The 26,391-nt window shown below is 38.5% G+C and overlaps 2 protein-coding genes across 4 annotated transcripts in view; one reads left to right on the top strand and one right to left on the bottom strand.

Moving 5' to 3' along the window:
* The window catches only part of LOC113251236 (uncharacterized), a 573,820-nt gene that overhangs the window by 471,855 nt on the left and 75,574 nt on the right, over positions 1-26,391 (bottom strand). The window lies entirely within an intron of this gene.
* The window catches only part of RXFP2 (relaxin family peptide receptor 2), a 57,890-nt gene continuing 46,945 nt past the window's right edge, over positions 15,447-26,391 (top strand). For both annotated transcript variants that reach the window (XM_057309324.1, XM_057309317.1), the window contains exon 1: positions 15,447-15,644. In XM_057309324.1, coding sequence (XP_057165307.1) covers positions 15,602-15,644 — 43 coding nt within the window. In that variant the 5' untranslated portion in view covers positions 15,447-15,601. The remainder of the gene's footprint in view (positions 15,645-26,391) is intronic.

Here is a 26,391-nt window from a genome sequence, read left to right as displayed (position 1 = left end):
CTGGGCAAGACTAGGCCACCTTCCTCTTTTTTCCAGGACCAGCACACTCCCCTCTGTCCTCACACTGCTCTGGGCCTGGCTCTGCCCCTGGGTCCTGGGCTCTGGATGCTGCTTGTGTCCCACAGCACTTCCTCTATTTCGAATGCTGGAGCTGCTGTTTCTGAAGTTTTCTTAGAAGCTCTTTGCTCTGTGCCCCACCAGTGAATTTCATTCATGGGAATCACTGGCACCTGGCAGAGTGAACCCTCTCTTGGCTTCTCTTCTCTAGGTACATGGAGATCCACTTGCACCCCTGGCTTGCTAATGCTTCTCTGTTCTTCATTGGGGCACAGCCAATCTCCACATGCTCAGAGTATATGAGCAGGTGGTTTTCTGTCTCACTGCCCATCAAGGGTTGAGAACAGGAAGCCTCCCTGACCTCCACACACCTCTGCCTCCTAACTAGTCTCCAGGCTATTTTTCCCTCATCATAATCTCCAGGATTGTTCCAGTTGCTTCACTCTTTCCAGATACCCTGATTTTCCCTCTTTATCCCTCCTCAGGACCAACCTATAAAGTGGGATTCAGATGTCCCAATTCCTCCCTCTCGTGTTGTTCCTTCATAGACTTTTCCTGTTCACCCTTCCATTTCAAAGAACTCCTTTTTGTTTCACGTTTATTTCACAACTAATCACACAGTGAAGTGAAGACTTTGGGGAAGAACAGTAATTAATTACAAGAAATGCCATAATATACGTAAGATTCCTTGCCCTTGTTTGTCCCTCCCCCAGAACTCCACATCAGGTGGTATTAGGGAAGATCTATATGACCTCTGCCCCAGGGAGCCTACCAGCAGCCTCCCTTCCTGCTGTAGAATTAAGATGGGGATAATCATATCTGTTCTGTTTGACACTTAGGGGTGATGGGTGGATCAAAAGAGAATATGTATTTGAAAGTGATTTGTAAACTATAACCATAAAAAGCTCTATTTGAATATAATGACTTGGTATTTGGTTTCCAAAACAGGATTAACTACTGGGAAGAAAATATGTTGACATTCCTTGTCCACATGACTCTGGCAGTCATTTTCCTCATTAAAAATGATGAAGTTGGCTTTCTGCTTCAACGTGAACTGCAATGGGTTTGGGCAGTGTTGTTCCATTTCCCAGGACATGTTGATCTAGGTCTTTTCAGCCACCCAAGTTTTGGGTTTCATTTCGGCCAAGCTGACAGACCAAACAGAAGTCATGAGTCCTATCTCACCACAACTGGAAAATAATAAGAAAATGTATATCTTTAAAATAGAATAAGTGCATTGAACAAGGAGCTGAAAGATACATGGTCAGTGATGAAATGACCTTGAACAAGCCATCTGAACTCCGTCAGCCCTAATTTCTCACCCATAAAACCTCAGAGAATCATACCAACCCTGCCTATTTCAGAGTTGTCATAAAGATTAAACGAGGTCTGTAAAAACACTTTGCAAACTATGAAATGATCTATGGAAGTGAAAGGTTATCAGTTATTAAATGTATGGCGATATAACTGAATTACTAATTAGAAAAGAATCAAGTTCAAACCTATTTGAAAAGGCAGGTTTAAATATTCTGTCTTATTTACTACTCATAAGAACAAAGTTCCCAGGATTAGGGAAAGGTCTCCAACTTTTATTCTTCATTCCTTATTCTGAAATCAGCTATGATCTTTAACATTACAATGAGCAAATAATTACAAAGGAATAACTAGCCAGGTCACTTCATGCACTGTGAACATCAAAGTCTCTGCCATCAAATAGCTTAGAGTTTAGAAGAGGAATGAGAACATATAACCAAAGGAACATATAACATCACAAAGCTATATAGACAGCAATGAGTTGTATATTATGGACAAAAATTGCCATAAGAGGAGGGAGAAATCTCTGTGAGCTAGTATATCCAGAAAAGGTTTGATGAGAGTTTAGCAGGACATTTACCAGATCTTCAAGGACACATCACCTGTATGTGAGCAAATACAGATTCTTGGGCAACCACTGCAGTCAGGGAGAAGAGTATGTGAGAGACAAGTTATAGGTGAAAAGTCATGGATGTATTTGAAAACTGTTAAGGTAGACTGATTGGCAGGAGTCAAGGAAGAATGAAGTGGCCAGTGGTAAACAGGGTTAGAGAGAAAGACTTTGAAAACCAGGATAAAGACACCAGATTTAATTATGAAGGCAATGGGGAATGGTGGAAATTTTTGACCTGATGTGTCAAATGCTATTTTGGGGCGGGTAATCTAAGAGTGAGACATACACTGCATTAGAGAGACATGGTACAGCCTAGTTAGAAGCCTCCTGTGCCAGGTAGATGTGAGAGTATGTGGGCCTGAATGGAGGGGAGATATTGGAAAAGGAAACAAGTAAATGATGGTGAGATATTAACTCAGAAAGGTCCCATCACCAAAGACATGAAGCTGTCATCAAGATAAAAAGCTTTTGCACAGCAAAGGAAACAGTAGACAAAACCAAAAGACAATCTGCAGAATGGGAGTCGATATTTGCAAATGTTTTATCAGATGAAGGTTAGTATCCAAAAACTATAATGAACTTATCAAACTCAACACCCAAAGAACAAATAATCCAATCAAGAAGTGGGCAGAAGACATAAACGGACATTGCTCCAAAAAAGAGATCCAAATGGCCAACAGACACATGAAAAAGTGCTCAACATCACTCGGCATCAGGGAAATACAAATCAAAACCAGGATGAGATTCCACCTCATACCAGTCAGAATGGCTGAAATTAACAGGTCAGGAAACAACAAATGTTGGCAAGGATGCGGAGAAAGGGGAACCCTCTTACACTGCTGGTGGGAATGCAAGCTGGTGTAGCCACTCTGGAAAACAGCGTGGAGATTCCTCAAGAAGTTAAAAATAGAGCTACCCTATGACCCAGCAATTGTTCTACCAGGTATTTAACCCAAAGATACAAATGTAGTGATTTGAAGAGGCACCTGCACCCCAATGTTTATAACAGCAATGTCCACAATAGCAAACTATGGAAAGAGCCCAGATGTCCATCGACAGATGAATGGATAAAGAAGAAGTGGTGTATATATGTACACACACATACACATACAATGGAATAATACTCAGCCATCAAAAAGAATGAAATCTTGCCATTTGCGATGATGTAGATGGAACTAGAAGGTATTCTCCTAAGCGAAATAAGTCAATCAGAGAAAGAAAATCATCCTGTGATTTCACTCATATGTGGAATTTAAGCAACAAAACAGAGGAGCATAGAGGAAGGAACAGAAAAATAAAACAAGACGAAATCAGAGAGGGAGACAAACCATAAGAGACTCCTAACCATAGGAAACAAAGTGAGGGTTGATGGAGAGGATGAGGGTGGGGGATGTGGTAACTGTATGATGGACATTAAGAAGGGCACATGATGTAATGAGCACTGGGTTTATATGCAACTGGTGAATCACTGAAATCTACCTCTGAAACGAATAATACACCATATGTTAGTTAATTAAATTTAAATAAAATTAAATTTAATTAAAGAAATAAAATAATAAAGGGGCGGTGTCTGCCCCTCCCCGTCAAAAAAAAAAAAAAAAAAAGACACGAAGCTGGCACTTGGACCGAGTCAGGGCTGGAGATCCAGATTTGGAATAGGATGGCTGAATTATAAAAATAAGTAAGAGTTACTGGACAAAAGCACAGAGGCAGGAAGACTGAGGGTAAAGGTCTGAAACCCAAGGCCTTCACTCATTCAAGGAGGAAGGAAAGAGGAGATGAATAAGTGAAGAAAACAGAGTTCTTTGTGGAAGTCGCCAGGGAAAAGAATAGAAATGTGTGATATCCTAGAAGCCAAGGGAAGAACCGAGGGTGGTAAAGAGTCTTAACCCCATCTTACTTTGACCTAGTCAAGAACTATTTACTAAATACCTATTATTAGGTGTGCAGCAGTGTACAAAGCAGTGTGGGGATACAAGATGATCAGATATGAATGGTCCTTTAGGAAGTTTACTGTCTAGATGCTGAAGCTGTCTAACTCCCCACAAGCCAAGGTCATAACCACACAAAAGTTTCTGAATGAGGGTAAGGTTGCCTGTGAAGATCTTTATTGCCAGCAGAATTCATGGATTAAGTATGTCAATTTCAGCCTCCTGTTCATTCTCCAGCTCCCAGTCCCCTCTCCTCTGCTAGTGAAACACATCCCTTTAAGACAAAACCATATTCAGACTCTTAGTAAGCAAAGCCTTTGCCAGGTCTTCCATTATCTCCCCACATTCTTCAGTGCAGTTGTGAACTGGTTCTCCCAGATATTCATCTCTGACGCCATCCTCCACCATAAGGAATGAGAACTCCTTGGAGAAGTGACTGATTCCTAGGCTGGGGCAGAACAGAAATGTCTGTTCATGCCATAAAATATACAGTAATCAAAAAGATATGAGGGGGTATGTCATGGACACAGATGCCAACTTGAAGGGGTACCCACAGGTGAAATCGGAGACAACCTGCACTTGTAGTAATGAATTATTGGAACAAGAAAGGTGAGTTCCTGTTTACTACAGTATGCCTATTGCAGACTAGTAAATCTAGAAAGTGTGCTGGAAATGGAATATCAGCATTTTGCAACCATTATAGTAAAGACTGAGTCAGGCAGCAGTCATTGATGGATGCTAAATACAGGAAGAAACTTGTTTTGAGGGAAAAAAATATCTGAATGGTTTTTAAGTGGTTCCCAGCAGATTGCTTATTAGCTTCCTGGAAGCTAATAAAAAAAAAATATTTTTGCACGGTAGCAAATAAAAATATCTTGACCAAGTAATTATATTAACATTATTAATAGGGACAAATAGAATTTGTATGCCATTCAATGTGATACCCTGAGAAAACATCCACTTTGCAATATTCTGGCCTATAAAGCATAACTCAAATCTAAACATAAGGAAACATCAGACAAATCCAAAATGAGAACCGTTGTATTTTTTTTGAAGTGAAGAGTAGGGAATATATTCTTCAAAAATATCAGTGTCATAAAAGACAACAAAAGGCTATAGAAATATTCCAGATTGAGGGGTGCCTGGGTGGCGCAGTCATTAAGCGTCTGCCTTTGGCTCAGGGCATGATTCCAGCGTTCTGGGATCGAGCCCCACATCAGGCTCCTCTGCTGGGGAGCCTGCTTCTTCCTCTCCCACTCCCCCTGCTTGTGTTCCCTCTCTCACTGGCTGTCTCTCTCTGTTAAATAAATAAAATCTTTAAAACAAAAAAGAAATATTCCAGATTGAAAGAGAATAAAGAAACATGACAACCAAATGCAACACCTAGCCCAGGATCTTGTACCAGAGAGATGAAATGCTAAAAAGAACATCACTTGGTCAATTAACATAATTGGAATATGGATGGTAAGTTAAGGTGTTGCATCAAAGTTAAATTTACTGATGTTGAATGTATACTATGGTTGCATAAGAGAATATTCCTGTTCTTAGGAAATATACATAGAAGTATTTAAAGGGCCGTGAAGTATGTAACTAACCTTCTAGTGATCCAGAATAAAATGTATATGAGATTAGATAGATAGATCAATAGATCAATTGATCGATAGACAGAACAAGTAACAAAGCAAATAAGGTAAAACACTAATGAACGTTGAATTTGGTTAGAATATATAGGCATTTTTTGTGCTAATAATGTGGTTGCTATTTTTATATAGGTTTGAAATTTTTGACTTGCAAGCATTCTCTAAATAATCAGAAATACAACCAAAGAATTGATTGAAAAGACTCAGTTACAGTATAGAATCCACTCTGCAGCAGTGACTGAGTAAGTTATGAATAAGCAAATCACCAATGCATTGCCTGTGCTGATGTCAACATCTAATCCTTCCTTGCTCAGGAACTGATTGAAGAAAACGCTCCTATTCTGTTCCCATTCAAAGTCTTTTCTTCTTCTATATCCTGGCTTTCTCAGCATTACTCTGTATTCCATTGAAACTGGGCTAGAATGACTATTTCTCCCTTTCCGTGTCTGCAAAGAATCAATGATCTGATTTTAAGTATATCTACCTTATTTGTCTTTGTATTGTCTTATTATCTTTGTATTTCTTCTACTCAAGTTATTTTTATTCCAGACTTGCTCCTGCACAGCCCACATGAATTTTGAAAAACAACATTCTTCTCCAATGCATGTTCTGCCCAATGCGGCTCCCATTTTTTCAGAAACATCTTTCCTGTGCTTCTAGCCAATTTCTCCAAGAGGAAGTGGAGTTTAGGACTATTGCAGCTACTCTGGCATTTGGTAAGAGAACAGTTTCCAAGGGCTTGAAAAGTTCTTCCCAGTTCTTCAGAAGTCCGGTGTTCTTGGATTCCTTGTGTGATCTGATGCAGACCTCGCCCATACAAGTTCTCGATGTTTTGCACCCAGATTTGGATGTTGAACTATTTTATGCTCACTTCTTTGTGGGCTACACAGGGATTTAGTAACTCAAAAACAGACTCTCCAGACCTTCCCAGCTCTGCTTTTTTTCCATCAATAATTAGCTTCAGGGATCCCTCCATCCCCTACTTCAACCTTGGCTGTCACCCCTCTTACCTCATTTGCAATGAGACCCCAAGGGAGTCCCAGAGCACATGCAGCACACATGTGCCACCTCGAGTTGGGAAAGAACCTCTAAGGAAGACATCTCAAGGGAGGAATATTCTAAGAGAATACTTTCATCGGAGCACTTTTTCTAATTATAATTAAGTATCCTTTGCTTAGGACATATCTGTTCTCGGTTTATATAATATGCTTATGTTTAGAATCAGGATGCTATTTTTCTTAAAGTGTCTCTCTCTTCAAAAGTTAAAAGACAAAAATGACTAACTACCCTGAGTATTTAAAATAAACCTTGAAGAGCCGAGTGATATTGGGGAAAGAAGTAAAGCAAGAGTTTTGCTTACTTCAGTATTGGTACCTTAAAAATCATTTTAATATTTCTATAATAATGATATTTAGTTCATCAAGTAATGATAAGGAATAAAACAAAAATTTTTCTATCAGAAACTTATAATATTAAGCAGAGAAATCAATCAAGGTTTAAAAACAATCTTCTCCCTGCCATTTCTTATGTTTCATAAATGAGTGAAACCATATGATAATTGTCTTTCTCTGTTTGACTTATTTCACTTAGAATAATCTCCTCCAGTACAGCAGGAAGAACGGTAGGAGAAGGAAGGGAAGAATGAAGGGGGGGTAAACAGAAGGGGGAATGAACCATGAGAGACTATGGACTCTGGGAAACAAACTGAGGGCTTCAGAGGGGAGGAGGGTTGGGGACTGGGATAGGCCGGTGATAGGTATTAAGGAGGGCATGTATCGCATGGAGCACTGGGTGTTACACGCAAACAATGAATCATGGAGCACTGCATCAAAAACTAAGGATGTACTGTATGGTGACTAACATAACATAATAAAAAATTATTTTAAAAAATAAATAAATAAATAAAACTAAAAAAAAAATCTTCTCTTTTCCTTTTCCATGAACTATAATACAGGTAATTTACCAACTAGCCCACGGATTACATGAATCCTGTCTTTTCAGTAAAGAAATTTTAATTCTTTTATTGAATGAAAATTGTTTCAATCAAAATCTAAAAAGCTCCATATTGTATTAATTAAAACGAGGGAGACATGGAGACAGAAAGAAAACAGACCTGAAAGGTAATGGGAAATGGAGAGAAACACACAGAGTAAAGAGGAAGATTGATGAAGGAAACATCACCCCTCTACTCCATCAGCAGTAGTTCCTAAGGGTCTCCCATGTGCCTAGAGCAGTGCTAAAAGGGTGGAAGGGGAGGATAAAGGGACGGGTAAAAGCAAGGGAGAAGCCCTGTGGTTTCCATATGAGGGGAAGTCCAGGGTTAACTGCTGTTCTCCAACACTCTGCTATCCGAGGGGCAGTCACCTAAAGCCAACCCTGCTGCTCTCTGACATTTTGAACTGCACTGCAAAGTTCTCCATAGCGCCTCATTAAACCTTCACAGACTCCTCCCCAAATGGAATAATCCCAGCAATAAAATCACACTGGGGGCTGCAGAAGCTCTTGGCAGGCCCAAACTCGCATGGAGGATATTTGCCAAGATTCAGAACTAGAGCGGGGGGCCAAATTTGGCCCATGGGTGGGAGGTTTGCCAAATCCAAAGCAATCCAATATGTTTTTACAGCAACTATTCTGCAGTATGTCCTGAGTTCAGAGTTCCATGCAGTGAAAAATTGATCATAGTCAAGGGTTACTTTTTAATTGAATGACAATCTGTTTATATTCCTGAAAGATACATTAAACGAGAAGAATTCAAGTATAGATAACGTATGTCATCGGTACCTGTTATAAATTTCAACAAAGGCTCAATTTACTAAAATTAGTAATTAAAACAATTTTCAAACTGCAAAACTAGCTCAACGTATGCCAGCTAAAGACATACGAGGCCCTGTGTTTGGCCTCAGCTCTTTGGGCTCATTGGCTTGATCATAAAGTTAGCTGCTAACTCAAAACTTGGGAAAATAAAACTCCGTAACATTTTCACAGAGTTTAGGGGTTACTCCCATTCATTTGTTAGCTTTGTGTGCCTTAACTATCCATTCCGAAATCCAATAGCATTGTATTGACAGGATCTAGCTGATTTTTTGCATATGTGCTTGGATATGCACATGTGCATATAATCACTTACCTAATCTCATCTACTACCCGTGTGGTATTATAATTTTCTTTTCTTAGCTCTTTTCCTTGGGTTTACCCAAACGGAGCTCACGTTCGCTACTCATAGAATGAATTCTCATGAGATAGTAATCTGAAATTAGCTACTTATAACCCTGGTACCTTGAGTGCCTTGGAATTCTAATGACTTTTAAATAAAGCTTCTAATGACTATCTTCGGATACACAGCAACTGGGTGGTTTAAAATTTTTGATTGAAGCATTTCAATCCCTTTATTGCAAAGTATTTTTGGTAATTATTTTCACAAATGAGACTCCTTGTTTCCCACACCATATCTCACTCCTGAATTCTAACTTCTATTTCCACCTACTGGCTGGGCGTTGCTATCAAGATGTCCCTCGGTTCCCTCAAATTCAGCACATGGAAATATTCACTCAAGGCTGTGTCTGATGAGACACTTCTAATTATCATACCAAATGGTTCAGTCTGAAGATCTAACAGTCACCGGAGGCATCCCTCTCCCCCTTCCTCTCATTGCTCATCATATCCCTTCAATTCTACCTCCTAAATGTATCTTGTATTTGTTCCCTCTTCTCCATTTTCTCCACCACAGCCTTGGCTCTTGCCTACCTGTGGGCCACTGCGGTAGCACTGATGGGTCCTCCTGCCTTCGGGATCTGTCCTCCCCAGCTTACCTTCCACAGTGGCCATGCCAACTTTTCTCCCCTTCTGTTTGGTTAAGTCTTCTCAACAGCTCTCCCCTTCCAACCACTGAAAGTCTACCTTTCTTTCCATGGTTTAAAAAGCACTTCACAAGATCATTCCAATTCCATGCAAGCTCTTGGCTTCCCTCACAGCCCCCTTCAGTCCAGGCCTCCTTACAAGCCACGCTCCCTTACTCTTCAGCTTAAACCACAAACTTGGTAAGTGTTTGTCAAATGCCTGTGTCAACAAATGAAATAAAAATACCTATCGTGAGTTGTCACAGGGTTGCCCAATGATGAGCAGTTAACTTTGCCATCCAAGATGACCCAATTTATTGATTGCTTGGGGTTTTGCTTTTGCTCATTCTCCCATCTGAAACTAACATTTTGGGCACTTTTCTGCATATTTCATCCAGCTGTCAAAAGGTAAAGTAACACTAGGAGGAAACAGTGCACGGATCAGTGCTCATCCTCAAGCAAGAGGAGAAGTAAGAGAAGAGGATGAGAATAATGGCCATTATGAGCATTCTGGCTGGTTTGAGGGCTTCAGTGGGCTTTGCCAGGTTTCTGGTTTTATGATCCTATAAAACAAAGAGCTGGCTTAATGAATTTGAAAAGAATCCAGATAAAAATGATTTGTGGCTTTTCACTTCAAATCAAAGATCATTTCCCAACAATATACATGATCGTACTTTATAAATAAAAGTACAATCATTCAGGGTAAACTCAAAACACAGATTTGAAAATTAAAGCAGTCATCAAATAGTGTTCTAATTCATTATGTGTTACTCAAAATTTTAAAAGGTAGGCACTTAGAGACCATGATCCGTATGCACTAGAAAATAGCATGTATTTATTAAGTGCATACTGAAGTTCAGTCACATTGCATAGAATTTGAGAAAAATCAAAGAATATAGTTAATGTTTAGGAATGGTTTTGTGAACAATGGCAGGAATGCCATCTCTGGAAGCAGTCCCTACATAACTGACTCTAAGAAATTTAGGAACACTATATCATGAAGAGGGTGTTCCAAAAGAAGAAAATTTCTACAGAGAAAAATGGGATTTGTGTGTTAACTTATTCAATATACATAGAGCGTGCCTCTAGGCCAATGTCTTCAGCGTTTGTCCTGAAAAATAAACGACAGGACTAATGACTTCTATCTGTTTGAGTCAAGTTTTGCTGTGGCAGTCAAAACGGCAACAATTACATCAAAATTTTAGTGGCTTACCATAATAAACATGTATGCCTTGCTCTCAGGTCTGTGGATCATCTGTTGCTCTTCTGGGCTTAGCTCAACTCAGGTTCAAACATGCTGCATGTCACTCTCACCTGGCTAAGGAGTAGGGGAGCTCAATAGGCCAGGCCATACAGCGCAAAGACATTTAAAGCCTCTGCTGGAACGTGGCACATGCTACATCTGGCCTCATGGAATTGGTCAAAACCAGTCTCATGGCCAAGGGAAAAATCAATGGATCAGAGAAATACACACTACCTATAAGAGGTACTGCCAAATCACAGGGCAAAAAGTGGCTGTGTGTAATCCTTTCACAGGGAGTGGAAGAATTAGGAGCAATAATGTACCATAATACCCCTGACCCACTCTTTGAATATCCAGCCTGTTGTTCTCTCAGTTTTCCACAAACACAAGAATCTGCTTTACTTCCTTCTCCCTTCAGCCTTACTCGACGGTGTCTTAACATCACTGTAAGAATAGCTGATGTTACTTCCTCATCTCTCAAGCCGTTATTCAAGATGGGTAGAGTTCAAGCTTTACCTAATAGTCACTGCAACTCAAACGGATTTTTTCCTTCCCTGAAATGCCATTGAACTTCTTATCTGCATCTTTCATTTTGGTACTTACTTAGCTTCCTAATGTATCTTGTGCTTGACTTTATTTTTTATTCCCTTTAAAGGATAGTTTTCCTAGATACACGAGTTTTCATTGCCAGCTACTTTCTCTCAGAGCTCTGAGTGCTATGTTATTTATTCCGGCTTCCATCATTGTTGTTGAGAAGCCTAGCATTCAAGTACTCTCTTTGTCAGTGATCTTTCCCCTCTGGTTTCTTTTAAAACCTTCTCTGTATATTGGATATTATACCATTTCAATGCCAAAAGTCTAGAAGTGGATTTATAATTATTTGTGCTACCCACTAGAAATTGTTCTTCCTATATTTGTAAATTTTATATTTCATCATTTGTGGAAAATTCTCAGTCATTATCTCCTCAGATGTTGTCTCTTCTTCATTCTCACTATCTCTTGTTCTGGAACTCTCATTACCTGTATGTTAAAACTTTTCATGCTTTCCTTCAAATCTCTTTTACTTCCTTAAATTTTTTCATTCCCTGTACTACCTTCCGGATAATTTCTTCACCTCCTTTTTCCAATGTACAACTTTTTTTTCAACTATATCTTAACAACTATTTTACCCACCCATTAAGTTCTGATGTCCACAATACGTTGGTCATTTCTAAAAATTCTCTTTTGTTTCTTTTGAATGGTTTCTTGTTTCTTACTCATGTTTGTGATTCCACATGTCTCTTTCTTTAAACATTTTATATGCTACAACTGATCACTTCAATATTTGAAACTGTTGGGGTTTAAGTCTGTTGCTTTTATTTCTACGGACTATCACCTAAGTGCACTTGGTCGATCTTTGATAATGAGTTAATGTTTGGTTCATGTTAATCTGGGTAAATCCTAAGAATCTAAATTCAGGAGATTCCCGACAGGGTTCATGTTTGTTCTGAATGGTGCTGAAGGGCACCTCCTTTAACAGTGCTCAGTGTATCCTCTTAGGAGGCGGACATGGAGCCTCAGCACTTGCCACTGACCCAAGGCTTGGTCTAAAAGTTGCAGCGCTGATATCCACAGTCGTCTGTAGGGCATCTTGCTCTTTACTTTTGTTTACTGTTTATTACTATTTCAGAATTTTGGTTTTGTTTTGTCTTCTGTTTTCCTCTTATACTTAGTTCTCCTCATTTCAAAGACTTCAGAAATGCAATAAATATTGTTTTATGCAGGAGCTATTATTCTCAACAAGAAGACCTTTCAGAGTATCTAATCTACCGCCCCGCCAGTAGTGGATGTCTTGGTGATATTTTTTACTCTGGGTTTATAGTTGTGCTCCTAAAAGCTGTGCTTGCCAAGAGCTGAGATTCCCAGATAAATGGAGCATGACTTAAATTATTTTAAACATAGAATATCAGAATTAGAAGGCTTAACTTAGACTCTCTTGCTCAAAATGGGCCCTATATCAGGACTGGTTTGTTTACCTGACTGACAGCTTATGCTAATGACATCATAGGATTCGGTCTGGTTTGCTCTGCCAACAGGGTGCATATACATCTGTTACCCCTGATGAAAAGGTTACTTAAAATAACACTCACTGAATGATAAATTAGCGACATAATCTCATGAAGAAAGGCTAACAATAATCATCACAAATACTTAGCTAATATGGCTGAATGACTAAGGCTTTACCATAACTTCATTTATGGTAGGGAGACCACTCAAGTGAACATTGCCATAGTTGGCCTGCTATCATAACCTTGGAATTCTGATATTTATTATTTTATAATTTATTTTTGAGAACAAATCTTATCTATTAATATAACTCGTTCATTGAATATCACTCTGTCCTTTTCCCCCCAAACCAAAAATTATAGAAATAGCGAATGGATCAGGTTTTGTGAATAAAAAACAAGATAAGTTGTAGAAGTGAGAGGTGTTTACAAGCACATACTGGCATTAAGCACAGTGAATGTTCAGGAAACGTCTTGATGAAAACATTAGTTTGGTAGGATAATGAGTTTTAGCCTATATGAAAAATGATCACATAATTCTAAGAATGTGTCAAAATCGGGGTTTTCTGACAATATTTAAATAAATTATGTGCTGGAGCTCAGAGCTTTACGTGTAACAATGGTGTCTAAGACACGAATACCAGTTACAACAGAAACTTGGAAAATGCCCCAACCTACCTCCACCCCCGACAGAACTAGGTAATCAGTACTTTCAGTAAATAAACTCCCTTCAACTATCCAGAATGATATTGAATTGTGCTATATAGTAAATGCTATATGTACATAAGCTTTTACTATGATCAGTGAAATCATGGGTGCTACCCACCAGGGACTGAAACGAAGGAATGACTTGATTCAGGCAAGGGTCAATAAAGCACACTTGTGCAAATTTGAAGTTAATACCCGGGGATGAATCAGTTTGCACATCTCTTCTCAGCTCTGCGTGAAGCACTCTCTGGAACTTCCTCCCCAGCAGTGTCTCCAAGGAAAGAGTAAATTCATTTACCCTTATTTAAACACATACATTATACCCTGTGCACATTTCAACCACTTCAGTTTCAGTTCAAAAGGCTGGATGTTCACACTAGATAAATCAAAGTTAAAGCATATTAATTGAAACATATTTCAATACTTGCCCTTTTCTGCTTTTAGAAACCAATAATAAACCAAAGATGTTCTTAACTATTATTTGTAATTACTCAGTTCTGAATTGTTTGTGTGCTAATATTTCAAAGATTAGCTCTGAAAATCCTAACACAAAGGGATGGTGGTTCAACTTTTTAGCAATTTAAATCTATTTCCAAGGCTTAGTATTCATGTAGAAGTCTAGTAAGTTCTTTGAAATCTTGACATTTCTTCTTTCTCTAAAAATTGTATTTTCATGGACTATATATTTAAACTTCAAATAGATTTGTGATGGGCAATTCGTGGCATTTACTTGCACTTAAAAATTCATGCTCAGTATTTCAATACCAGAAACCAGCATCCATCCTCTCGACAGCAGAACACAAAATATAGGAAAAACTGATCACCCTGATTTTTTTAAAGCGAAGTAAGGCAATTTTTTATTTGAAAAGACTCCGAGGCTAGTGAAGAAAAAAGGTGCCTAAAATGTAAGAAAAGATTTTGAATTTTTTCTTCTCATCTTATACTTGATTCTCTTTGTTGCTTTCTTGGTTTGAAAAATGAGAGAACACATCTAAATGTATCTGGAGAATTTAGCTCACTTCTTAAAAGAGAAAGAACTAACACATTATGTGATCAATAAAATATTTTCTCTTTCAAATTCCTCTTGAATCCTTATTCTATCAGAGGCTGGAATGAAAGAAAGAATGATGAAAATCCCGTCTCTTATGATTTGTGACAACAATAGCCAGTCATCAAAGGATAGTTTTTCAAACAGTATTGTTAACAACACGATTAATAATAACATGTAAGAGGATCCGTATCATTCATTTACAAAATCCTCTGTCCAGATCAACACTACAAGCTGTTTTGTATGTCTATGTAGGCATTTCCCAGTTAGTAAAACATACACCCTGACAACAAAATTCTACAACGAACTTTTGTAGCACTCTTTCTGATTACATTAGGATCAACCAAAAGTCCCTTCCTATACTTGAACTTGCACTAACTCTGCTGTGTTAGAAGCCACTTTCAGGATGTAAGAACTAAGCTGTAATTAATGTTTTCTAATAGGCGTGCAACAAGACTCGAAAGCAAGAATAAAATTATCCACTTCAAAAAAGGAATATGATTATAGAGGAAGTCAATGTTTAAAATATCGTGCAAATGTTTTACAGGGACTATTAAACCCAAGGCCATATATTTTCATTATTACTATCTTTCTGTATATTACTGGAAAACATTTAAGTGCACTTGAATAGGTGTTCTCTGTGTATTTGTCAGTAAGTAGCTTTTTGTCACTTGATTCTTGCATAAAAACAAAACATGCTTATAAAGAGTTTCGTCACCTCTTCAGTGTAAATCTATATCCCTTCATACGTAAGAACTGTATATGTTTGGATTTTAAGTAGAGCAAATTGCACTACATGTTTTGAGGGGAAACAATTCTTACGTGATTTAAAAAAAAAATGTTTCCTATCTAATAATACCAAAGTCTTCTTTATGTCACTCTGTCCATCCTATAATGAAATAACAACCAAGAATACAACTGTAGATTTAAAATAAAATGAAACAGAAAAGAAAGAGCAAAAAAGATAGGCTGCTGTGACAAGACCGTCTCCCCTCATGCCAGTAAGGTTCTAGCTGTGAGCATGCTCAGAGACATGGGAGGCACCGAAGTTACTATATCAGAACTCCTTCTGAGGTATAAGGAGGATACATCTAATACTTCAATTGCTGTAAACCTATTGTTATTTTTCTGGTATCAAACATCTCTTCGGCCTCAGACTGATTGCAATGTTCCTTCTACTTCATTTCATCGTCCTGATAGATGTCAAAGGTAAGGCTGCTACTTTCTCGCTTAAATGAGTGCAATTCCAAAAGAATAGGAAATAGAGTATTTCTATTTAGTTCTAGCATATTTATAATAGCCTCAATGCAGTGTTTGGGAAACAGAATCCAGTTTACACTGTCATTGTTAGGATCACTAATTGCTTGTAGTCCCATCCTAGCAACAAATTTTTCACGAAAACTTGCTTTTATGTGTTATTAAAATTGTAGATAAAACGTCTTTAAAAAATAATGTTGAATATGTCAATTACAATGGAGAAAATAATTTTTAGTATTTGTAACAAACGTATGACAAATTAAGAAATTAAAATTTTGCCTTATGAAATTTCAACCTGTTGAAATAGCTTCATAAAATGTATGTAACTGTTAGTTGCTATGTTTCATTGTTAACATAGTTAAACTGGGAACTGCAAAAACAAACAAACAAACAAAAACAAAAACCCACAGACAAATCTAAAAATCAGAAGCTCTCCCTAAGGGTAAACCTATATAAATTAAAATCATTAAAAACGTACAAAAGTATACCTATTTGGATAATTCTCTTTACTGTTCTTAATTTTTAAACATTTTTATTTCAGCCAAACTGCTAATTTTCAAGTTAGTGGCATTTTTCTTGTAAAGCTAAGGAAAAAATTAATCTTTACCTGGTTTTAAAGAAAAATATAGACTTGTTTTGTTGTGAGCTTGTAAACTTACATCTATATATCTTACCCGAGGCATGTTGGGTTTGTTATTATTCAAAATGGATCTGTTTAAGTTCATAGTCTTTCTTAAAGAATTTTCATAAACCTCTGAAAATAGAAGTTAGAATTTGAAATTATTTTTTATTTTCTGAGAAATTTGTTTTAGGTTTTTAAGATACTCAATTTGTATTAAGTGAATTCAACTGAATATTTCTAATCTTGAAATAGAATGCAGTATTTGTGAGCAGTTATTCACAAATTTCTAACAAATAAAAGATTTTTTTAAATATCAGATTTAGTGTGAATTTGAAATGTTAAAATTTTGTTTCAAATTATTTTAAAATATTATTCTAATACACTTAGCATGATTTTTATTTTGGGTTTTAATCTCTTTTACATGAAAGCATAAGTTATCATTTAAGTGTGATCTTACGTGTTTCTTAAAGAGAAAGAATATATGAACTCAGTTGACATGAAATGTAGTTGTAGAAGGCAGTCCATTTCTTTGATTTAAGGTCTTCCTTCAGTTCACATCTTGCGTACATTTGTAATATTCAATTTAACATGATTTTTAAGAATAGAAGTTAAGAAGTGGGTTCTTAGACCCAAAACACTTTGTAGAGGTCATCTGTACCCTTAATTCTTAACTGTACAGGAATTTCAACTATAGTTAACCAGTTTTATTACAGTGCTGCTTTTGCTTGTGGTAATGCATTTAATTGATTTTGAAAAACAAAATCTTTGAGATGAAAAACATCGTGTTTTAAGATTGACCACGACGTAGTGGTATTCTTTAAAAAAAGAAGGAAAGAAATTTTAAACAGATGATTCTGGTTTTTATTTCTAAGTAAATGCCATATTTCAGATCCACAGTACCAACTGATAAATATTTCAATTGTAATTCCCTGTAAGTTTCCCTTTCTGATTTTACATTACTTTTGATTGCTAGTTTAACCCTTTATATTCAAACTTATCTGTTTTCAAAGTTAGACATATTCATGCTTTGATATCTTACTCCGATTTATAAAAATAATAATCATTTGCTATGTCATTAGTGAAACTTCTTTTTCACAATAAAATTATAGACAGTTAAAGCAGTTCGGCGATAATAAAGAAAAGTCATTCCAAATTATGTAAGAGCACAGGTCGCTCTTTAAATTTACATGAACATTTGTGATAGATTCTTAGGCCACAGCTAAACAAAAGGAAAAGGTAGACATTATGCTATTATCTTTTCTCTTCTGGCTGTGATCACCCTTGAGTGCCTAAGGGATGAATGATATTGACTAACTTAAGCCACAGCATTAGTTGATAAGTAGAAATAACATATCTTCTTATAACTTGGTACATGTATTTTATCATCAATTTATTCATTGGGTATCCTTGTTAACCAGCCTCAAGCCACCTCCTCCCCAACAAAAGATTTTTGTGGACCAATTATGGACAATAATACAAATAAAAAATTGGGGCTTCTATGGGAAAGTAAAAGCATGAAGTGCCCAGAATGCTACTTGGTAACTACTTACTCAAATAATTCACTAACCTTCAAAAAAATGGAGTCATAGGAAATGGGGCCGGAACAATATTTTGAAGTGAGCAGTATTTGACTGCCCTCTAATGGACGAGCTCGAAGCTCAGCGTGGATGCTTCTTTTTCTAAGTAATGTCACTTCTAATTGGTTGCTGCGACTTAGGAAAAGGTTTTCCAACTACATTTTAATTTCACACAATTACATCATGCTGCTGGGAGCTGTGAAAATCAATTATGCTGCAGGCCAGTCATACAGAGAGGGTAACGTGGCCCCACTAATGAAAAAGAAACTCACCTGCTCGAGGGCTGAAAGGAGCCCACTGTGAGCGAAGAGGGGAAATATCAGAAACCCAGAAGGGAAAGCTATTTGAGATGAGTTCTCTCTAAAGTAAATACACCCTGCAACAGACGTTTATTCATCTATTCATCTTATTGTAAATAAATATGACCAGATATATTAAGAATTTTAAGGACTCTTGCTTGAACTAACATAATTGGCTGTCACTGGATTTTAGAGACAAAATTGGTATTTCCTTCAAATTGTTAGGATTGAAAAATGGCACATTTTTATCCTAGAAAATTGTGGCCTGAATAAAATTCAATTAACTAAGAATAGTTTTTGTGTACATAATAATATAATGATAAATGTGCAGCGTTTTCTAGAATACATATTTAATACTATATATGGTATTTAAGAACCCAAAGTAGCTTGGTTTACTTTTTACTTGTTTGGTAAATATATAACTTAACGTTCATGAGAAAAAAAAATTAATACGCTTTTTTTACACGAATCATCTGAAAATAAAAAAATATATCTGTCTTCTATGCTTTATTCACACCCATCAGTTTCTCATCCCATACTTGCTGTCATTGAATATATACCGAAAAAAAATTAAGTTTGCGATAATTTCAACGGTGTTAAATACCTAAGAAAAGTGTTTTCAAATCAAAATAAAATGATTGATTTCATGCTCCTGTGACTAAATAAACTTTTGAACATCGTAAGATTAGAAAGGAATTGCAGTTGAGGAATTGGCTTTATTGATAAAATGGCAGACCTTTTGTCTTGGCCGCTTCTCCTCTCCACCGTTCTGGCTTCTGGCTCCTGTCCTTACCTCTGGTCTTGTTTACGCCGCTCTCTTATCCCTGGCAACACCCCCCCCCCCCCGGCCCACCCCCCCCCCCCCCCCCCGCACTCACCCCACAGGTGATCCTTTCTTAGATTTGCCTCCCACAACATTTACCCCCTCTTCTCCTCACCTCTGCACACATCTGTCTCGGATGCCCGCCCGGCCTCTCTTGCTGCTATTTCTCCGTCTCACCCTCTCACCGTGGTCTCCTCCAGGCTTCCCGGCCTCTGAAGCCTCTTCTCTCGTCTTCCTGCCTTTCCCATCTCATGTTCCCTAATTCCCATACCTACTCCACTTTGACTGTTAGCATCCGCCTGGTCATTTCCCCTTGGAATCCATCCGCCCTTCTATTTCCTCCTTCCTCAAGCATATCTTACCTCTAATGGCCTCCTGTCGCTCTTGAACTTCCTTTCTCGGTCTTCGTGTATCTGTCTTGTCCCCCTTTGAGGCCCTGGTCTCCTTGCTGTTATTTGTGGCTAGCCCCAGCGGCTCCTGGCCTGGTCAGCAGTCATCATTTCTGTGGCTCCGACTGCTAGCACACGTGTCCAAACACAAGCAAACTCGTACTATGTCTCCTTATAACTTCAGCTAAAACGTGCACTCGTTTTGTAGGTCCATGGTGATTTCTTGACAATTCTGAAATCCAGGAAGCTCTGAAAACTGCGAGTATGAACCCTTTTGCCTACAAAATGTGGTCAGAACTGACCAGAAGCCGTTAAGAGTCTTCATTTATAATTTTACTATAAAATATCACACATTGTGATATAGATAAATATTAATATGTTTGGTTATGTGATTTTGCCCCACACCCAGCAGGGAATGTTATGTCATTTATAGCATAGGCATATATTAACTTTCTAGAATAAAACAAATTATAAATTCTGAAATATGTTTCTCCAACAGGTTTCTTTTAAGGTGTTATAGATCAGTACTAGCCATCACCCTATTCAGATGACCGACTGTCCCGTGTCTCATTATTCTCCCCATTATTCTCCCCATTATTCTCATTATTCTCCCCAGTGCTATATGACTATTTTCTTTGCCCGGGGAGTTTCTGTGTTACTAGAATAAGTGTTCGATGAGAAAAAGAGAGAGATCATTTTAACTATTTCTCCCTTTCTGTAATTCCAATTTATTTTTTACTCAATCTGTTCAGATTTATAAAAAAATGTTGGTGATGATATTTTCCATTCCAATAATTCTGACTGTACTTAAATCTGTCTGTTCTGGTTTTATAAACTTCTATTCCTACCTCATGATACTATTCCTTCCATTATTTCTTTGAGAATTTTAATCATACAGATTTAAACTGCTTTTTAAAGCACTATCACCTAATTCCCAGGTATGAACTCTCCCTTTTCTGGAGCCCTGGACGTTTTCATAACGGCAGAGAGACTTTCTTCCTGCACACCTCTCCCTGTGAGGGATCCCATAATTGCCTCGACATAGCCCACTGAAGTGTTCAGATCTGAGCTGTAGTTTATGTTCGAATCTCAGGGATTCTACCAATTCCAAAACTCATGTTCAGTTTGCAAAGCACCACTGCTGCTTTCACTGCTGACAGGGGCAGGGTGATATCCTATTCTCAACCTCGGGTGGTCAGGCAGAGCCATTTCATCCCCCATTCATCATCAGGGTCTCCGTCCCAGTGAGCACGCTTCCTATAGGTCCACGCACCTGCTGGCCTGGGCTGCATTCAGCCCCTCTTGTACAGGGGCTTGGAGCCCAGCCCTAGTGCTCATCCAGTCCCACCTAGGAAGCTAGCTCCTCTCACACCCGTGGCTTTTTCTCTATTCGGGTTCTGTGGAGAGTTTTTTCTGCTGTGAGCTTAATGTTTTAATGAAGAAACATAGTATCAGTCTTTTTTGCGTCTAGGGACAAGTGTGTTGTGGGGAGCATATTCAGAACTTGCTCACGACAGACCATCTTGATGCAGAAGCTCAGAAAAGAAGGTAGTTTTCATTCTTCAGATTTTGCTTTATCAGAAATAGGACACTGATGGGCCCACAAACCAGAGATTTGGAGTAGTAAAGTGAGGTGCCGTACAAATGGAAGGGATTAAGGTAGGGGAGGCAGCAGAAGGGCAAGGACGCTAGACTTAGGGTTAGCAGAACCGTGTTCAAGTCCCTGCCTTATCCTTGACCAGCCTTTGGTCTTCAGCATAGCAAATAATCTCTTAGCCTCAGCCGTAATATTGGTACAACTGCTGGGTTTCCAGACCCACTTGTGATGAGGTTAAGGGAATAGATTCTGGGATTCCACCCCCAGTCGATTCAATAGGTCTAGGCTAGGGCGCAGGACTGCACAGTATAGAAGCAAGCCAGGTGATCTGATAAACTTGTCCTATGGATTACAGCTCTGAAAACACTGGTATTACAGTTAGCACATCAAAATATAAGCAGGCTTTTTTCCTAGAAGAGATGCTAATTCCTTGCTATACTCTCTGTGCATATCAGGATGCTAACAGGGTTCACTGCATTATTTAACATATTAATTCTACTTGGATTTTTTTTTTAATTTTGAGGATTATAAGAACAAATTAAATATTTAGCAAGGGAATAGCCAAACCCACATTGTCTAATGATCGATATACAGCCTCTTAATGGAGAGTATGATCCAGAAAAGTAATTAATGTGCATGTTTAACTATAAGGTAGTCTTGATGTTAATTACCACTACCTTTTTTGGAAGAAACTGTTAACTCAAGACCAAATGGCTAGGGAAGCATCTCCTCTGATTTAGAGTGAGATCCTCTTTTTCATTCGTCACCTGGTTTTCATTATCCATTATTTTGCTTGGTTATGGTCCAGCCAGTGGACACTAGGCTAGTCATTTGCCTGTAGCAGGACAAGGGCAAACACTCCTCTCTTCCTCTTCCTTCCCTTGCCCTCCCCTCTCCTCTCCCTCCCACCACCCACCTCTCTGTCTCTTTCTTTTTTTTTCTTTTTTTTTTTTTAAGAATTTATTTATTTATTCGACAGAGATAGAGACAGCCAGCGAGAGAGGGAACACAAGCAGGGGGAGTGGGAGAGGAAGAAGCAGGCTCATAGTGGAAGAGCCTGATGTGGGGCTCGATCCCACAACGCTGGGATCACGCCCTGAGCCGAAGGCAGACGCTTAACCGCTTAACCGCTGTGCCACCCAGGCGCCCCTCTCTGTCTCTTTCTTATTCACTCTTCTGTCTGATATTTTCAGGTTCAACCACGTAGACTAAAAATAGTGTATCTATTTTTGTAGATATTTCTACTCTTAATTTTCTTTCATGTAAATTCATGAAATATAAGAAATTCAAGATATTGATTCACTTCCATTCTTCTTTTGAGGGCCACTGTGAAAATATCCCCTCAAAAGTCTTAAATTCTGGGAGTGATATAGGAGAGTCTGTAGGCAAACTTACTTACAGTCAGGAAAGGAATAATACTCCCTGCTGAGTGTTGGTGAAAAATTCTGTTCCCTTGTTCAGAAGCCATTCCTTTATGGCTGTTTCCTACTTCCCACTTATAAATGCCACTCCTACTATAACTAATGCTAAAATTATCTACTTGGAAAAAGAAGTTGCCCTCACTAAGAGAACAGGGTTTTGCAAATGTGATTTTTATCCATTGTATGAGTAAATTGCAAGAGTTTTGTGAAGAGCGGAGCATGAGGAAATTATTTAGGCTATAACCTGACTCCCACACATAGACCATATACTATAAGTCAGTGTGGGCCATCTTGCCCCACCTAACCTACACAGAATCTACCTGGAAATTAGGAGAGACCTAATCACCTCTCCCTTTCAATGGTAGGTAACTTCAAGCAAAAATGCCAACATATGCAGCACCTGGGTGGCTCAGTCTGTTAAGCGTCTGCCTTCGGCTCAGATCATAATCCCAGCATCCTTAGCATCCTGGATCAAGCCCTGCATCCGGCTCCCTGCTCCTCGGGGAGTCTGCTTCTCCCTTTCCTTCTGCACTCTCCCTGCTCATGCTCTCTCTCACTCATTCCCTCTCTCAAATAAATACATAAAATCTTTTTTAAAATGCCAACATAAAAATAACCGAAGCATTGATATTAGATAAATGAGAAAAGAGGAATGAACATAAAGCTCCTATCTGCACCTAACCCACATTGACGTCATATCTGACCCACGTACATTCAAGCTGCACCTACGCTTCTGGCATGGATTATCATGAAGTACCTGTGTGCTCTCCACTTTCACATGTAGGAATTTAGGTGGATATATATCCAATTATGGAAACACTGCCACCCCTGAAAATGTTAATTAAGTTTAGATAATGATTTTGAGGCATATAGTAGATGCTAAAAACTGAAAATTTTGTGAGGCATTGGGAGAATCCAAATTGGTAAAATAAGTTCCCTTCTAACAGTGGGGCACAATACACTATAGGAAAAAGAAAAATATCTATAATAAAATGCCATAATGCTACAATAGAGATATGTATAAGATGCTTTGAGGGGGGAAAAGAGACAGTTCATGCTTTTTTTTTTTAAGATCTTAGTTAGTTAGTTAGTTAGTTAGTTAGTTAGTTAGTTATCAGAGAGAGAGAGCACAAGCAGGGGAAGCAGCAGGCAGAGGGGGAAGCAGGCTCCCCGCTGAGCAAGGAGCCGGATCCTGATTCCTGCGGGACACTGGGATCCTGACCTGAGCCAAATGCAGATGCTTAACCAACTGAGCCACCCAGGCCTCTGGAGAAAGTTCATACTTTTGAGAGATTCTGGAGGGGATCAGTAAAGTTCTCACAGAAATGACTTTTGAAATGGGTAAAAAGAACGATGAAGTGAAAAAGGAGAAAAATTGCATTTTGGATGTAGAGAACAGCACAAGCTGAAGCCTCGAAATCTTTTCCTTTTTTAAAGATTTTATTTATTTATTTGACAGAGAGAGACAGCAAAAGAGGGAACACAAGCAAAGGGAGTGGGAGATGGAGAAGCAGGCTTCCCACCAAGTAGGGAGCCCCATGTGGGGCTTGATCCCAGGACCCTGGGATCAGGCCCTGAGCCAAAGGCAGACGCTTAACGGCTGAGCTACCCAGGCGCCCCTGAAGCCTCAAAATCTTATTACTGTAGACGTAGGGCTGCCAGGAGTGTGTTCCTGACAGAGTACCCAACAATTATGAAATGTCAAGGAGAACTCTCCGCTGCCTGTATTTGATTGGAAATCACTTTGAACGACTTAATTTGTTCATTTTCAACACTATATTATATGCCATTGATGAACACACCACAGTTTTTATCTGTTTTATTTTCAAGGACATTTGGGTTATTTCCAGTTTGAGGCTGTTAGGAGGAACGCTTCTGTGACTAATCTTGTCTGAGTCTCTAGGTGCGCACGTGCACGCATGCATTTCTGTGGGCACTTGCTTCGAAGTAAAACTGCCGACTCATCAGGTTTTCAAGGCTTGGTGTTTAGCAGACAATGACAGATGGTTTCCCCAAAGCCATTGCTCCAAGGAATACCCCCCCCCCCCGCAGTGCATGAGAATTTGCATAGCCTCACATCCTCACCAAATAGCATAGGATTGGTGGTTTTTAAAATTATAGCCATGCTGGTAATCTGTAGTGATAGATTGTAGTTTTAATTTGCATTTCCCTGCGTACTAATTAGATTTAATACTTTTTCAAATGTTTTTGGCCATTTGTATATCCGCTTTTGTTATGTGTCTGTTCAGCTTCTTTTTTTTCGTTTTGTTTTAAGATTTTTATTTTTTTTTTATTTGAGAGAGAGAGACACAGCCAGCAAGAGAGGGAATACAAGCAGGGGGAGTGGGAGAGGAAGAAGCAGACTCCCAGCAGAAGAGCCCAACACGGGGCTCGATCCCAGAACCCCGGGATCACGCCCTGAGCCAAAGGCAGATGCTCAACCACTGAGCCACCCAGGCGCACCTGTCTGTTCAGCTTCTTGCCCGTTTTCTATTTACTATTCATCTTTTCCTCATTAATTTATAGGACCTCCCTTTCCCTGCCCCCCATACACACACTCACACACTCACACACACACACTCACACACACATATATTCTAATTACAAACTTTCTGAAACATCTACTCTGTAGCTTGCCATTACTTTTTCTTAATGGTATCCTTTTTTCATTTTTTGCAACAGAAGTTCTTCATTTTAATGTAGTTTAATTTGTCTTTTCCTTTATGATTAACGCTTTTGTTTTCTTTCTTCTTTCTTTCTTTCTTTCTTTCTTTCTTTCTTTCTTTCTTTCTTTCTTTCTTTGTATTCTCCTTAAAATCTCTACCCCAGGGGTGCCTGGGTGGCACAGCAGTTAAGCCTCTGCCTTCGGCTCAGGGCGTGATCCCGGCGTTATGGGATCGAGCCCCACATCGGGCTCCTCCGCTATGAGCCTGCTTCTTCCTCTCCCACTCCCCCTGCTTGTGTTCCCTCTCTCGCTGGCTGTCTCTATCTCTGTTGAATAAATAAACAAAATCTTTAAAAAAAAAATCTCTACCCCAAAGTCATAAAGACTTTCCCTTTATTATATTCCAGGAATTCTATTGGTTTACCTTTAATATTTAAATATAATCCACCTAGAAATACCTATCCCCACCACTGCTCTGTAGTGCCACTTGCTCATATCTGTCTCTTTCAGAGCTTTCTATTCCATTCGATTTGTCTATTGTTCACCCCTTCCCCCCAGTATTATTACACTGCATAAATTATTGTACCCTCATAATAAGTCTTATTTTACAGATAAGTTCTCTTTCCTTGTTCTCCTTCTTCCAGACTGACCTGGCTTTTACTGAGCTTCTAGAAATATATGCCTTTTGGAAACAACTTATCCATTTCTATGCACATGTACATACACACTCCCGGATTTTTATTGTAATTTCTTTGAACCTGTAGATCAATTGGGGGAAGAATTAACATCTTTAAAATATTAAGTCTCCGTTTATTTGAGTCTTTACCGTCAGTCAATAATTTTATATGCTTTACATGAATGTCTTGAAGATTTTTGTTAATTTATTCTAACACTGTTGATGCCGTAATAAAAGGTATTTTTAAAACATTTTATTATCTAATTGTTTGTTGCTGACATGCAGAAATGGCATTGATTTTCAAAAACCTTGCTAAATTCACTATTACTAATAATATTTTTGTTTTTTTATGTTCACAATCGTATCATTCATAAAGAATGACAGTTTTATTTCTTCTCTTTCAATATTTAAACCATTGATCTACTTGCCTTGTCTCAATACGTTTGTTAAAGTCCTCCGGTACCATGTTGGATAGATGTACAAACAGTGGACATTGCCATCTCGCTCCCAATCTCAAAGGGAAAAATCCACCATGAAGCATATTGTATACTGTCAGCTTTTATAGGTACCCTTTATTAAATCAAGTAAGTTAGCTTCTATTTTTAGTTTGCATACTTACTTTAAAGTCAG

This window comes from Ursus arctos, unplaced genomic scaffold, assembly GCF_023065955.2.
Source record: "Ursus arctos isolate Adak ecotype North America unplaced genomic scaffold, UrsArc2.0 scaffold_10, whole genome shotgun sequence".
Classification (NCBI taxonomy): Eukaryota; Metazoa; Chordata; class Mammalia; order Carnivora; family Ursidae; genus Ursus; species Ursus arctos.
This window is presented reverse-complemented; position numbering and strand designations above follow the sequence as displayed.